Source organism: Rissa tridactyla, chromosome 2, assembly GCF_028500815.1.
Source record: "Rissa tridactyla isolate bRisTri1 chromosome 2, bRisTri1.patW.cur.20221130, whole genome shotgun sequence".
In the NCBI taxonomy this organism is placed as follows: Eukaryota; Metazoa; Chordata; class Aves; order Charadriiformes; family Laridae; genus Rissa; species Rissa tridactyla.
Genome location: NC_071467.1, coordinates 142202534 through 142218831, shown reverse-complemented (window position 1 = coordinate 142218831; position 16298 = coordinate 142202534). Strand labels below are relative to the sequence as shown.

General features: G+C 35.4%; 1 protein-coding gene across 12 annotated transcripts in view; it reads left to right on the top strand.

Annotated features, from left to right (window-relative positions):
* Window positions 1–16298, top strand: part of ANKIB1 (ankyrin repeat and IBR domain containing 1) — a 103506-nt gene that overhangs the window by 68576 nt on the left and 18632 nt on the right. For all 12 annotated transcript variants that reach the window (XR_008465043.1, XR_008465044.1, XR_008465041.1 and 9 more), the window contains 6 exons: window positions 2720–2928; window positions 5244–5332; window positions 7050–7194; window positions 8576–8742; window positions 12981–13069; window positions 14060–14190. Coding sequence is in view for 8 of the 12 variants with exons in the window: in XM_054192778.1 (XP_054048753.1) it covers window positions 2720–2928; window positions 5244–5332; window positions 7050–7194; window positions 8576–8742; window positions 12981–13069; window positions 14060–14190 (830 nt within the window). In the remaining 4 variants the exon portion in view is untranslated. The remainder of the gene's footprint in view (window positions 1–2719; window positions 2929–5243; window positions 5333–7049; window positions 7195–8575; window positions 8743–12980; window positions 13070–14059; window positions 14191–16298) is intronic.

The following is a 16298-nucleotide window of genomic DNA, read 5'->3' as shown; positions in this document are numbered from 1 at the left end:
TGAATGTTTGGCAGACTTCCATGAGGAGATATGGTACCTGAAACTCATTATTTTCAATAGTCGGTGTTCCTTTTAACATTGACTTAAGTGAACATGAACTTGTGCCAGTCTGATGATATTTAAGGCACAGTCTTTGCATATACGTTTTTTAATGTTGATTATTTGTTTAATTCTTAAAATGTATTTATAGTATGTGCAATATTTGAATGCTCTTTTGGATTCTCAGAATACCCTCATTAAGGCTAAATATTACTATATATTTGACTAAGCGGGTAGGCAGATTCTGTAACCTGTGCAGATATTTTGAAGAAGAAAATTGTGGCAACACTGTTCAAACACACAGCACAGTCCATAGTAAGTCCAAAAGCAGTGAGGTTGATGTAAACTGTGCAGAAATGTCTGCTAGCATCTAGCAAGCAGGAGCGGAAAGTTGAGAAGAAACCAGTCTGTGTTGGAAAGGTCATTCTACTGATGTTGCCTTAGTGATGTAGTGGTAACTTAATGCCATTGGCCAGTGCAGAGAAAGAAGCACAGACAATTTGCAAGTCATGAGAAAGTCAACTATTTTGCCTGTAGCTGCAGTCATACACTGGAAATTATTCAAACAGAATTTATTTTATTTGAAACAGAGACATAGAATTGCCTCAGCCTAGTAAAGGGTATAATTGAGCTATTTACAAAGGCTTAGACAATTGGGAAACATCAAATGCCAAATTGTAATGATTCTGCGTTTAATCTTGAAATTCATAAAAGAGTAATGTGAAATCTTAACGTAATTCACGCTTAATTTATGAAAAGCATGTTTTAAATTCTTGGAAAGATCATTCTTCTGTACTCCTTTTAATAATTTTTAATGGCTACAGACACGGAATATTTAATCTAACAAACTTTGCTTTCTTTTATTGTACAACTATAACTCTGAGAGTTAAGTGTGTATTTTTCTTTTTTTTTTTAATTAAGAGACAGAAGTATGTACAGTTAGAGCCAAGATGAAAAAAAAAAGTTATTATGGCAGTCATGAAAATAAATAACTTTACAGTATTTCTACAAGAACTTTTTGAACATTGTTCCTGTTTCTCTTCCAGTTCATTATACAGCAGCTGATTTCAGGATAAAAGAGAGGCAATTCAGCAAATATAACTACCTCGTATTTTACTAAAACTCGTAAGTTAGTAAAGAAAACACAGTAGAGTCCATTTAGTAGCATGTCTTAACCCAAGGTAATTTTAAAGATACAGTAGAAACAAAGGAGTTCAAGAAAACTTTTAGCAATTTTTTTCTGTATCTTAGAATCAGTCAGCTCCCCTCTGAAAGATTGTAAGCTCAGGGCGATTTGAAAAATGCTAATAAAATTTATAATTTTTGAAGTGTAAATATTGTTCAGGGTCTGTGTCTTTAAATAAATGTAATTAAACTAGCCCATTATATGTTTTAGCTTCGATAAATAAGCACCAGATCAGTAAATCATCTCCAGCTCAAAGGCTTTTTTCAATATTTTAATATTGGGAGGGAGCAGATTGTAGTATGAGAGCAATCATTACTCGACAGGGGCGATATTTTTACTAAGTTCAGTGCTTAGAACACTTTTTTTTTTTGGTCCAGCATTAATACAATATAGGGATACTATTTATCTTTTTCTGATAAAATCTAAAATTCAATAAAAATAGCACATATCTTAGGTTAATAACATTGAGTTTCAATTTGGAATACCTTACAACAAAAAAACAAAACACAAGTTTAAAATATTTTAAAAATTGGGAAATTTCTCTTTCCTTCTGAAATTGTAGTTGATCTGATCTGTGCATAGCGTTGATGGTTTTAGATTCAAATCCATATAGGAATTTTATCAATTTATCTTTAAATGACAACTTTTATGTATTTTTAATAGAAAAAAATCACTATTCTTGAGATATCCTTGGTATTACTCTTTGGAATCAGAAACAGAAAACATTTCAAACGATGATTAAGAAAGATTTGATTTAGTTTTAAGATCTTCGTACATAATAAAATTTGTTTCACTAGTTCTTTTTTGTATATAAATGGGCAGTGTTAATTATGAATAAAAGTAAAGCATTCAGTAACAATTATAGAATATAAATGTAATTATGATATATTTTTTGCAATCAGGTGGGGTTTTTTTCTTTTTTTTAACCAGAAATACATCACTCATATGCATATATAAAGACTGGTAACTCATTAGGTTGCAAATCTTTTTGTAATCCAGTTGTATCTTAGTCTTCTTTCGTTTGTAGCGCTTGGCTTCATCTTCCTAAAAAAACCAACAATAGATAAAAGTGAATCCTTATTGAACAATTACTTTTTTCATAGAAAGGGAAAATATTGAAAATTCTGTGGTGCAAGAGTGTTTTATTTTGTTCTGTCTTTGCAAGTCACTGCAGTTCTTGTTTCTGATTGAGTCGCCTAGCTACTACAATTGCTGTAAATAAATAATAAAATATATTTTATTTAAGACTGATATTACAGGGGAAGGAGATGCTTGCGATGCAACTATTTACATAAATACATTGCATTATGTATTATCTTGGAATGTGTTCCATAAAATTTAATGTTTAAAGTTACGTTCATTTATCCTTTATCGTGTTTTTATTTCTAAAATTGTTTAGCTTATTGTTTATATATTCTTTTGAGGGTGCGGTTACAGAATATATTTTAAACATTGTCTGCTGCGTAATTGCCTGTATCTGTATATTTCTTGAAGACTGGGACAGGGAGAAGTTACTTGAAGCATGGATGTCGAATCCGGAGAACTGTTGCCAGCGTTCAGGGGTTCAGATGCCAACTCCCCCTCCGAGCGGATACAACGCGTGGGATACGCTCCCTTCCCCACGAACTCCCCGTACTACTCGCTCTTCTGTAACCTCCCCTGATGAAATCAGCCCCTCACCAGGAGACCTTGAGACAGCCGTGGTAAGTTTATAAATACGTCTGAAGCTAATGGGGCAAAAAAGCTTATTTCTAAACATAACACACCTACGTGGACAGGAGAGCCGCGTTGTCATCTCATTCTGAAAACATGTTTGTAAAGGTCTGAAGTGTTTCTCTTTCCAAAAGCGGTGAACAGAGAAGTTGCTGACACTTCTATGTAATTGACATTCTCTATAATAACACAATCGAGCATCTGGCTAATATAAAGCACTCTCTTTTCACCTTGACTGTCCCTCACAAAGTAGCATTTTAGCTGACTACAGTCACATCAGTGCATTTGGCTCTTCGAGCTTCTCTTCTCATCTCACTGAGTGAACTCTCACAAGATGTTCACTTTCATTGTATCCATTTCCCTGAATGTACTCAATGCTGTGAACCCTGCCTTTTGAAATTTTTTTCTTTAGAAAACAAAATTCTCTTTGTCTGCATTTTGAAATGTCAGCCCACTAGTGTACTGTAAGCTTATAATTACTTTTACTATGTGTGGGCTGCTTCAAGCGGTTTACAAGGCTATTGCAAATTTGAAATATGAAAGTGCCTTTCATTAAAATCAGTGTGGTTCTTTTGGAAGACAGAGTTCTCTTTTTAATAATCTGCAGCTGCAGCATTATAAAACTTTTGCTCCATGACCTAAGCATTTTGCTATAATATTATATGCAGTCTTGCAAATGGATCATCCCTGGATCTCATATTAAAATTAAGATTTTGCATTCCTGCATAGAAATCTTTTATTTCTTTAATTCTAAAATGCTGAAAAAGAAGCTATATAGAAGAAATAATGTTATCATGCATTTATTTACATTAGCAGCTAAACATTGTCCAGGAATATTTCGTAATTAAAATGTGTAATGAAAGATTACATGTCTTCAGTTTTACATTTTGTGTTTTCTTGGTCACTGATGGTCCATGAGCCAGGAATGCAGGTTTGCGTAATGATTGCCATTCTAGATCTAGTGTGTCTAAATCCAAATCCAGAGTTACACATTTAATATTACATTTTGCTTAAAAATCTTACATGGAGCTATCAAAATAATATTTTCAAAATGTTGTTTATGAAGTAATACATATTTTTCTGAAGTCTCTCGGTCTGGCAGGAAAATGAAAACTAAAAGGAATAGATAAAATAAAACCACAAGCTGTAAAGCTCCTTTTCAGATTTCGCATTTATGTCCTATCTTATAATTAAAACTGTGCCAGTAAATATTCTGTACTTGATATTTTGAACTCAGGGCTTCATGAAATTCCTTATTTTAAGGTTACATTTTAAACAAAATTGAAAACTCTTATAAATTTAATAGTGAACATTTTTGACGCATTGTCAACTTCTAAAATATTTAATTTTGGCAAGACAATAAGCTGAAATGGCTGAAACAACAATAAAAGCCCTCATCAATTTTACACTTTAAATGCCATCTTTTTTGGTTTGATTTTTTTTTTGGCTGTAACACAGTGCTTTTTAAAAGTGACACACTATAGGCTTTTATACTATAGGTTTTTTGGAAACGTCCTATGTGTGTATAATATCTAATGTATTGAAAGTTGAAGTAAATTTTCCTGGAATCTTTGTTCCAATGGAAAGGAAAATTTGTTTGTACTCTTTGAAGAACATGAATATTTATTTTCACACCTGAGCACAAGCAATGAGTAGTTTCATCCCTATGCTTTAAATGTTTTCAGAGTAAGGGTCTTAATATTCAATATTATTTTTTCTGTACTACCTAGTTGTATGAAATTCAGCAGTGGTATCTTCTGTTGGAATATTTGTAGCTTAACTTATTCTTTATTTTAATCGAAAACCTCAAAGTATTTAAAAAAAATAGTATTCATGTAGATTATTACTTAAAATAGTTGCTGCTGGTGCACAACGGGATTTCTCCGCCTTGATTTGGACCTGATTGTGTGAGATGCTAAACATTTCCTGTAGCCTCTGTCATCCCCAAACTCCATTTCTGGCTGCCTGTGAAGCTGGTGAAAAATTCAGATCCCTTTTGTCCGTAGAACTCTAACTTCAAGGTCCCAGCGCTTTGTAGGGTGAAGCACTTACTGAGCGGGAGGACACAATGGAAGGCACCCCAAAATGTGCGGTTTGGATACGGAGGTGTAGAAACAGAGATACATAATCTTTCCCATTTGTATTTCTATAGCTTAAATAACTTTTTTTTTCTGGGTACGGTTAGATTTTTTTGCCCTTCTGAGCACTTTAAATTTTTGCTGAGATTTTCCAATGTAACATGTCCTGCTAACAATATGAAAGGCTTTAGGTATTTCTTAATCAGAAGTACTTTTTTCATCTACAGTGTGGCATTTGTATGTGTAATATTTCTGTATTTGAAGACCCAGTGGATATGCCTTGTGGACATGACTTCTGCAGAGCATGCTGGGAGGCGTGAGTATATGCACTTTTCTATCTTTTGAGAAACTTTCACTTTGCCATTTTGAAGAGGAAATGGCAGAGACCATAAACAGCTCATGTTAAAGTACTGCTTTCATTTCAAAGAGTTTCTGGTTTGACCCCATCGAATATTTAAGCTGTCGCTCAAAGCGGCCATCAACTGTTCTAGGCTTACATAATGTTTGGTTTGGTTCTGATTCAGCAAAACTCTTAAGCCAAAGTTTAAAGCCTGTGCGTAAGTAGATGAACCTACTCTTGATTTGCCCAGTGTATGTGTGATGTTGGCGGCACTGGGGTTTACACTTGCTAAATTAAGCACATGCTTAATTCCATCTCTTAGTTTAGCACACTGAACTTCGGTATCGTAAATCCATTTCCAGAGAAGCAATTAACATGCTTTCTTACGTTGAGGGCTAATAATCGAGGAGCAGATTTAGCTCAAAAGTTCTATTAGTGTAATGCTCTTGTTACTACGTATTTTTTTTAAAGTCAGAATAGTTGTGCTAGTAAAAAACTCAGACATGGATAATTATGCTAGTATAAATATTAATCATACTTCCTGGGAATAATTATATCTGTATGCAGTGCCTTTATATTCATCTTTGTCCCCATTCAGGAGATTCTTCTACTTGAACTGGACCACTATAGTGTCTTGTTATAGTGTCGTATCAGCACAGCTAGTCCTACTGCAGATCAGCCCAATTTATATGGACCCATTCGTCCTGTGTTAAGGAAGAGCACTTTCTCTTCCATATGAGCTTGTAGAAGGCAATTCTTTTCAGTGGCAAGGAAATTAATAGTTCTGTTCTCTTGCAAATTGTTATGCAGCGGTGTACAAGTTACCAAGAGATCACTGGCTTGACATGGTGCTTCTAATTTGGGTGCTGGACTATGCATACTGCAATTTGTGAGTGTACTCTGAGCTACAGTTCAATGTCAAGCAAGTGTTTGCGGTGGCACATCTAGGGTAGAATTCATCTTTCTGAGCCGGTAGCCAGGACTGAGTTATCCCATTCTAAGATGTGAATCTAAGTTGGGATGAACGGGCAAGTCTCTCTTCCTTAACTATTAAAGGATCCCAGATGACTAACTTAGAATAGCTTCCTGTCCTTTAGATGATTAAAGTTAGGTGAAATAGGTATCATCCTTGGTGTCAGATTAATAAATTCCAGCTTTTAAACTACACAACCTTGTGCACTGTTAGTTGAAGTCCAGCTTTCAGCAGATTTTTGAGCTCGTTCTGTCTTGCATTCTGGTGCTTAGGGACTACAAAGGTCTCCATTTAGAAATTTGTTTCCAAGAGCAGACCTATTTTGACTAGCACAGTTGTAAAAATTAATTGCATATGAAATTAATTATTTCCTAGATTAATTACACTTACACGTTCCGTTTCTGATTTAAGTTAGAAGTAATGCTCAGTTTAATTAAACATTGCATAGCTGTCTGATAAATGGCAAGGATGGAAACCACAAACAGAGCGAGCTAAGCATAACTGATGGTGCTCACTTTTGAACCATGGCACTGTTCTTTTGGGGTTTTTTTAATTATGCTGTTCATCAAATCTGTAGCCCTTTTGAGCAGAAAGGGATCCTTCCTATTCTTTGTTTAAAAATTGATTAATGTGAATATATGTGAACCTGGTATAAAGTATTCAGCAGCCTTTTAATTTTTACTTTTTATTCACAAATACTGACTGACAAAATTCTGGCAGATTTTTGAATCTGAAAATTCAGGAGGGTGAAGCTCACAACATTTTTTGCCCAGCATATGATTGTTTCCAGCTTGTGCCTGTAGACATCATAGAAAGTGTGGTTTCCAAGGAGATGGACAAAAGATATCTTCAATTTGACATTAAGGTAAATTATCAAACTGTTCTTGTACTCTTGAACTGTATTTCATTTTATAAAAAATAACTTAAAAGTTCTATGTGAAATGCTGCAATATATCTGTAACTTTCCAACTAAAAATTCATAAATTAATATGTACACTGAATTATTGGATGTTCTTATATGCCATAATACCAATGTTTGACAGACCACTGAAAAAAAGAAAGAACATTATATTTATTTCTTTAGCACAAATGCAATACTTCCATAATGTGTAACCTAATGCAGTATTAATAAAATTATTTGATCAAACTAATGTTCGTAACAGGTGATACGAAGCTTTTAATCAGACAGTCTTGTTTGTGTTGGCAATCTAAAATTTTTAAGAGTTTTTGGATTATTTTTATTACCAAGAGACTGTTTACATTTAGAAATAGTACCTATTTCCATTTTAAAAATTTATTAGTACAAGTGAATTTTTTTTCCATCCAATGCTTGATATGATTGCTATATACAGGAAGAGAAGTAGGAAAACCTGGATTTGGTTTTCCTGTTTGATTTTTAATGCGTTTAGTTCCATCATTGCAACTTTTTTTTAAAGCAATCTTTTAATTCACCCTTTTTCTTTTACACTGGTGTAGTAATGAACTAGTCTTTGAGATAACGTACTAATTTATCAGTGGTGGCAGGGCAAAAGAAAGTAGAGAAATATTTTTTTGTTTACAATACAGTACTTTCTCTGTGTGACAAGTCACTTTAATACACAGTAACAGAGTCTTACACAGTGAGATGCAAATTAAATTACCAGATACGATTAATCTTGTACATCTTCATATTTCAAGTGGCTGGTGATCAGCATTGGTTTGAAGCAAAGTAGTGAAAGTTCCTTTTACTCCTCATTTGTTAGATGTAAGTTTTACAAAAGAAGACCTGCTACATTAACCAAAAAAGATTGGAGGTAAATTCCTGAGTTAGTCTAGTTCTGATTTCAAGTTTATTGTGGGTGGGATATATTGTGGGATTTTTGTTTTAATCAGTAAGGTTTTAATTATTTTTGACTACAAGAGTTGGTTCTGTTAATGAGTGTATTACTAGAGCCTATAGAGTAGAAGTTTACAGTAAGCCATATCACAAAGAAATTGACTTGCACACATTGAACATTTTGTTTGGGTTGTAAGTCATTTGCATCTTAGCATAAGTCTGAAGTACTGTTATTTTTATTTTTTTTTAAATTAAGGTGGAGATCAAATTACTCCGTTTTAATAAGTTTTTTAAAACCTATCAAAGTAGCTACAAGCAGCTATGCATTTTGGCTTTGTTCCTTCAAAGGAAGATTATGAATACAGATTGGTTTATATCAATGATGAGCTCTGATCTTATGTGGTAAAATATTTTCCTTTTCTCCCCTCAGGCCTTTGTTGAAAATAATCCTGCTATTAAATGGTGTCCCATACCGGGCTGTGAAAGAGCAGTAAGGCTAACAAGACAAGGATCAAATTCAACAGGATCAGATACACTCAGTTTCCCAATGCTAAAAGCCCCAGCTGTAGATTGTGGAAAAGGACATCTTTTCTGCTGGTTAGTACTAGAAAATTACCTACATCTGCATAAACTCACAGTCACTGCTATTCCAGGGATTAATTAAAAAGTCCCACTTAGAATCAAGTGTGCTACAAAAATGTGTATGGGATGGTATGTGACTGTACTATCCTGTATCCGTGCACGAAATAACCTCATGTGCACAAATATTTTAGTATTTTGGAGCACAGCAAAGGTTTATAAGTACTGTCTTACTCATTATTGCCTTTGTCAGATGCAAAACAGTGGTATGGAGTGTTGTGATGTTCTGCTCTGAGGGGACAGAGAAGCAGTGGGATATTGGTGGAGGGGTTTTTGTGTCTGCTCTGGATAGTTGTTGTATAATTGAAACATGGCACGTTCTGAATTGTAGCACAGAAAACCAGCAATTTTTATCTCTTTCTGAGTTTTGGTAGAATCACATCAAAGAACCTGGAGTTTAAACAGGACTATGGAGGACCTTTTGCTTCATACATAGGTATTCTGTTTGCAGGATCACTCCAATCATTGTTTCACTTCAGGATCAGTACTTTTTCTTTATGTTATCTTCTATTGAGTCTTAAGATGAATACAAGCTCAAGAAGGAGTAAAAAGCCAAGATATTAAAAAACATCTCTCAGAGTGCCTATCTTCAGCACTTCCAAGGAAAGGACAACAGCAGTATCAACAAAAGCAAAAAAGCGGTGGGATGTTTTTCTGAAGTGCAGAGCAAAGCCCTAGTTCTTTTAGATTATCTGACTGACAATTTATGGCTATTGTAGTGGGACATCCTTTTCACTGCTGGAAGATCAAAAAGGGTCAACCAAAGTATAGACATTCAGACAAGCTGAGTAATCCTTCTTTTCATTTTTCAATTGAAACCGTGATGCAAGAAGAAGATATCCTGAATAATCTCCTTGATTCCAAATATCATAAGACTCTTAATGAAATGCTTCTGATTTTAGTTCTTTACTCATATGAATGGAAAGGAAGAAGGAACAAGAGGAAAGCAGACATAATGAAACAACCACAAAAGACAGAACTTCTTGGAAAGAGGTTGTTCACAATGGATGGAGAACTCGAGGAAAAAACAAATCCTATGGAAACAAACCAGAAACTGTTTTTTACCAGTGAAGATATAACAAACCTTAGTACTATTCCACAAGAAGGTACCATCCTCTCATCCTTGCTCCCTCCCTGATTACAGACAGGCAATCAATTTTTCTGTTAACCCGAATGACAGAGCTTGAGACCACTTTAGTAATAATATTGACATGGTCCTTCAGATGTTGGCAGCTTCTGCTTCCTTTACATGGGCTGAATGTACTAGCTCCCCAGAATGTCCTCTGAGCGCCTACTTTTTACGAGAAATGTCTTTTTTATGTTTCCTGATAAAATATTCTGAATGTTCTTTTTATGGTAATGCTTTAAGGTACTGCACAAGCAAATACTGTTAAGGTCTTGAAAAAGACCTCATTTTAGCAGTAAAACATCCAAGAAGGCATTTCCAAGGCCTTTTTTTCATCCCCACAAAAGTGAACTAAGAGTATCAGCAATGGCAAGAAAGTTCTGCTAGCAGCCAAAGCATCGTGCAGTACTATAAATCAGAACCATTTGCTGAGGACAGCCATATTAGTCTTACAGTACAATAACCCCGTGCATGAATGAGTTCCTCGGGAGAAAAAGTGTATTCTCGGTTCAGAGGGTTTTCATCATTACTCTATGCTTCAAGGGAGCTTGCTTTATATCTTTAAAGTTCAATCAACACATGCCACAGTTCCATATTTATGTCAGTTCTGCAATTTCACCCAGGTAATCTACAGCTTAGACATTGTAATAGCAACTGATACTGCATTTAATAAGAGATTCTTCAGAATTTATGCATTAGAAAACTCCAACCAACCCCTAGATAATCACTTGCTTTTTTTGGATCTGTAGCCTTCCTACTTGTAAAGCAAGAAATTCCTGAGCCTATTGAGCAATTCGTTTTGTTTTATGGAGAAGTAGGAATGTTACTCTTAAATACAGAGTTCCTTAGAATTTACTCATTTTTCATTACCCACCACTAACAGTGCCTTCAACAAAACGTAATCTGTTGTGACAAACACAAAATTCTATTCCCTTTCAGAAAAAGCATCCTGAGATACTTAAATGTAGTACAAATGAAAACTGCACAAATCCTACATCTTTATATTATCAGATACATTCAACACATGTTGATCAGATGTGTTGATCAGCCTCTTCATGGTGCTTCAGAAGCACAAGGAATTGTAGCAAGCAGGCTTCTGGAAAATAGTCATAGCAGACAGTGCACACAGTTTTGCACCATCAGTGCTCGCTCCTTTCATCCTAGGTGGAGACACAGGGGCAGAGTCTCCTTCTGTGGGAGAGACATCTCTTCAGGTGCACTTGAGAAGCTAATTATAAGTTGCAACAGTGTTCTGATGTTTTGATTCAGAATTCATTATATGACATAAATACTGTCATGAGGGGAAAGAAAATCCAGAACATCCATTCTTCTTGGATGATGCTTCTAGCCCTTCCATGAATTTTAACTTGTTGAAATTTGCTACAATTTCATTAAGTATGTAGTGCACCTTCAAATAAATCATCCTGCTGAGTAGTGAGGAAGGCAGTCTTGGGAGGCTAACGCTGTTAATTGTCACAGCTGTTTGACATTAGTTCCCTTCATTCAGTGCTGTCAGGGAGTCTATCCTAAATACAACTTTGTTTCATAAAAAGTTTTATGAGTGATAGGCTCATAAAACATACGGTATGAAACTTAATGCTCTTACTCTAGTAAAATGACATCCCAGTATAAAAATCCTTGTTTTGGGGTAGGCTGAGGAAAGAACTTCTTGCATGGGAAGTTGTTCTTCAACACTCTGTTGTGACTATCATATAAATCTAGATATGGATACATGAGATATATATATATATATGATTGCACTTCAATAGAAATCCACAAATTTACAAATTTGAAAACATCTAAGACACAGCCTTCCCCCCCTCCGTCAGTAAAAGATTGACTAATCATCTTTTAACTTAGAACTGAGTTTGTTAAAGTTAATCTTTGCTAGTTTCATTCCTTTCTGGGAACAAATACTGTGTGAGAGGTCTTGGCTCTCTTGAAGTCAATGATTTAAGTGTACTATTGTCCCACCGAACGGAAAGGTGTCCGTTTTCAATCAGGGCTGAGATTGCCTTGTTACAGACTAGTTACTCGTTCCAGTACAATCTTTCCCAGCTACAGATCTTAAGTGTCTCCAAACCAGAGATCCTTTAAGCTTGTTTGATAGCAGACTAGCTAGTGGGGGAAAAAGATGAAAACTGTTGCCATTATGTTTTCTTTGTTCCTGCGTTCCTGCTAAAGATGTGGACGAATGATCAGAAGGGTATTGATGCAGCTTCTGAATCTGCACTGCAGAGAGCAGTTCACCATTGGATCTGCAAAAAACTTAGTCTATGTTCTGATGCAGCTGGTACCCACCTGAAATACACTCCCTCTGAATTGTTTTGTTTGATGTGGCAGATGTCTGAGGCAATTTGCTGCGATTTCAGTAAAAAAGGGAGACATTACAGATCCAGAGTCTGTATTGATACATCTGCGCCAAAGCATCATCTGGAACCAATATATCTGCGACTACGTGTGAAAAGCTCAAGGGACTAATTTCTTCCCATCTAACTTAGTTAAAGCCCCCATTTAAGAGACTCTGATGGCAAGAGTAAACATCCATAAATACTTAATGCTGGTGTTGAAGGGCTTGGATCTTCTTCTAGATTAAAAAGCTTGAATCTAGATAATTATTAATTATTACAGCTGAATAGACGCAAGTAATTCTACATAAAATGCCTTTCAGATATAGCAAACTACCTAGTTTTGGATAATCTCTTTATTCTTTACCTTTATCACAGAAACTGTACTAACACTTTTTGTGGCACTAAAATGGTACCCAAGTATAACTCAAACAAACTGCGAACTAGCAGATTTATTTCAGATTGTAATTTTTAAAAGCTCTTTTCCTTTCCTGTCTCATTTAAATTCTTTATTAAATCTTAATAATGGTCATCCATGGTTGTGAGCAAGTAATCTAAGAGTATTTGAAAATAATGTTAATTGGATGGCTTTTTATCTTCCTAACCAAAATAAAGTTTGAGCATATCTTGATAAGTTTCCATGTTTGTTAGCTTGAACCAATTTTAACTTTAATTCTAAATCTCTAAATGATAAGTAACTGTGTATACACGTTCATTTTCAGGGAATGTCTTGGCGAAGCACATGAACCTTGTGACTGCCAAACCTGGAAGGACTGGCTACAGAAAGTATCTGAAATGAAACCAGAAGAACGTAAGAGTCATGCCTGGAGGGGATTAATTTTTTTTTTGCTGCTGTTTTTTTTCTTTTGGGTTTAGAGGGGGTTTTTAGTTGCATTCAGTAAAAACTCTACATTGGTTGAAAAAATAGGGTAAAAGGGGAAGAAAATTAAACCTCTCAATGAGGGGCAGCTTCACACTTTTGACTGCATATTAGGCATTTCTCCCTATAAATCAACGTGTGATTCTGTCAGGACAATCAAAATTCTTTTCCCTTCCTCTTCAGCTTTGTTTCATTAATTAATTGATTTATTCCTTAATATAATTTCATTTGTCCTGGGCAATTTTAAATCTTTTAGCCCAGTGTGCACTTCTGTTTGAGTTGTGTTCCATGCAGTTGTTTGTGCTTTAAAACTAATTCAAGTCAACAGGCAATAATAATAGTAAGGTTGAGGGTGAATTGCAAGGGGATTGTGGGGAATGGCTTAATATTAAATAACATTTACTGAAAAAACTAATAAAGGTTGGGTTTACACAGGACAGACATTTTCTTGGTCAACATTAACAAAAAAATTAAAGATTGACAGTAATTTGAATAAAAACTAACTTAACTTGTTTACCACAGATCAGAGCCTTTCTGTAATATGTTATAAATATTCTGGAAGGCATAGAAAATTTTATAAAGAGGCAAAATATACCGCACTTTGTCAAACTATGCTTATTTTTCTCACATATATATTTGCTCATTTATATATTATAAATGTCATATATAATATATATAAATTTATGTAGAAATATGTGTGGAAATATATAGAAATAATGTGTGTAATAATATATAAAATATGTATAAAATAGAAAATGTATACATTTATATATGTGAGAAATCTATATAGTGAAGAATTATGATACTCTGTCAAGAAACAGGTAAACATATGTCTTTCCTAATCTGATTTTCACAAAAGATTGCATAAGTACAATTTCTCTGGTTTTGCATGCTCCATATCCTCCTGTCACCCTGAAAAAGTTGTGGGAGTGAGTGAGGCATATGAAGATGCTGCCAATTGCCTGTGGTTACTAACGAACTCCAAACCATGCGCCAACTGCAAATCTCCAATTCAGAAGAATGAGGGCTGCAACCACATGCAATGTGCAAAGGTAAGAAAGACCCTTCATAAAATTTGTTGTGAAACCATAATTGAGGTTGTGTATGTCGTGTATACGTTTTAGGAGCGCAGGTGTCCAAAACCTCTGAAGAGTCATGACGGAACCTGTTGCAAGAATTAAATAATTTGCAAATGGCAGGTTACGTGTATTTAGAAAACAACTAATACTTAGTGTAATCTGTTTGGCTGGCAGGTGAACACTGTAATGATCTAAATTTCATAAATACTTAAGAATTACTGGCAATACAGTATGAAACTTCAGGAAAGAGAAACAATTGATACTTTAATCATCATTAATAATGTAGAAGAGAAAGAACATTTTTAGTTGGCAGAAGATGAAACATTTTAAGGAATGGTACGCTCTAATGAAGGTGCTGCCTTACTACGTTTTTCTTTTTTGTTATTTCTTTAACATAGCAACAAAACAGAGAAGTTTTAACAGAAAACTGTAAACAGGAATTAATCAGTAGGAATGAAAAGACAGCAAAGAGTAATTCCAAAAGAAACTTATTGGTGACAGCAGCCAAAAAATTAGTCATGAGTTTGCACTGTGCTACTAAAATAGAAAAAATATATTTTGCCATGAGTTCAGTATCACTTGAGAATGCTTTTTCTCTCAAATTAGTTAAAAGCGGCATATTTAGAATACTGTTTCTTTCTGTCAGAAATACTTTATATAACTACAGCTAATACCTCCTTGAGGAGCATCATTAAAAATAAGAAAGTAGCACACACTTGACATAGTTGGCCTCCAATGAAAAGCTAAGAGATTTAGAAAGTAATTCTCTGTTTTTGTGGAAATGTGTTAGTCTTTATCCATTGCTATGCAGATCCCATTTTCTTTATATTGCCATCACATACTCTCTCTGTGATATAAATTGAAGGTTGGGGCTTTTTTTGGTGGCGTTTCCTTGGTTTTGTCTGTGTCAGCAGAGGACAGATTCTCCTCCACTTCAATTTATGCCAAGTTTGCTGGTTTGTTTGGTTATTTTTCCTTAAATGATTTTTAGAAGAGCTCATAAATTCCATAAAAACTGTGAAAGGCATGTTTGTTGCAGCTTTTGCTGGCACTGAACTCATCTCAATTGAACAAAAGTATGGTTTCAGGCTGAAGAAGACTTTGGCCATTAAACACTGTTGAATGTAGATAATTTAATGCAGTACCATTCTGAGGAACTGGCTGACAACCACAATTCTCTTTCCTTCTTCCATGCTCTACCTTATAAACAGCTTAAGTGTCCTTAAAGCAGTCAGATTGCCCTTGTGGTGGAGAAGCTGCCTCCCTTCAGTCTGGTGAGGAAGGAATGGAAGGGTATCCTCAAGGTCATTGCAAGGCTCAGACACAAGGTGTAGCGGTCACCTCGCTAGTCTCTTCCTCCACTGAAGGAAGGTCTGTGACGGAGCTTCTGCCTTTGCTGCAGTAAGGTCTGCGCAAGCCAACTATGTGATGAGCTACGACTGCCTCTTAGCAGCCAGTACGTGCCTTGGTGTAGAGGAGGATACTTTTTACTCATAAAATCACATTTCTGTACTTAAGGAGGCATCTTACTGTTTTATGAGCCCAATTTCTAAGGAGACAAGGCTTAGGCAGTCCTGCCCTCTCACTCCCCTACCTGCAGTAGTTTTTAACCTTCTGGGTACTTTGAACCAGGTACGAAGAAACAGGAGGGGGGTCACAGATATTAAATTACTGCAAGTTTCATGAAACTTGATAGCTGTATGGTGCAGAGAATTAATTTGTACTGCCACTAAGAGAGAGGCTAAAATACCTACTCAGCAGTTACCTGCTCAGCAATTACCTCTTCTGCTTGGCTCAGATGGTGGCCCAGCCGCAGATGTGATTTCTTAAGGCGACACGGTGCTGCTGCATGGCTGGGTGATCATAAAGGCGCATAAAACAGAGCTCAGGGGTTTGGGAGATGTGTAGAAACAGATTATGTGGTTTTGAGTGTTTAATGAGACTGAGGTATTGGAGGAGGGTCTGGGAACACTGGGTGAATCTTGGGTTTTTGAGGAGGCTTTTGGAGATGTGAGAGATTAGAAGATACATATAGTGAAGTGGTCATGGAGAAAGGTAATTTGGGAGAGGTGAGATTATTG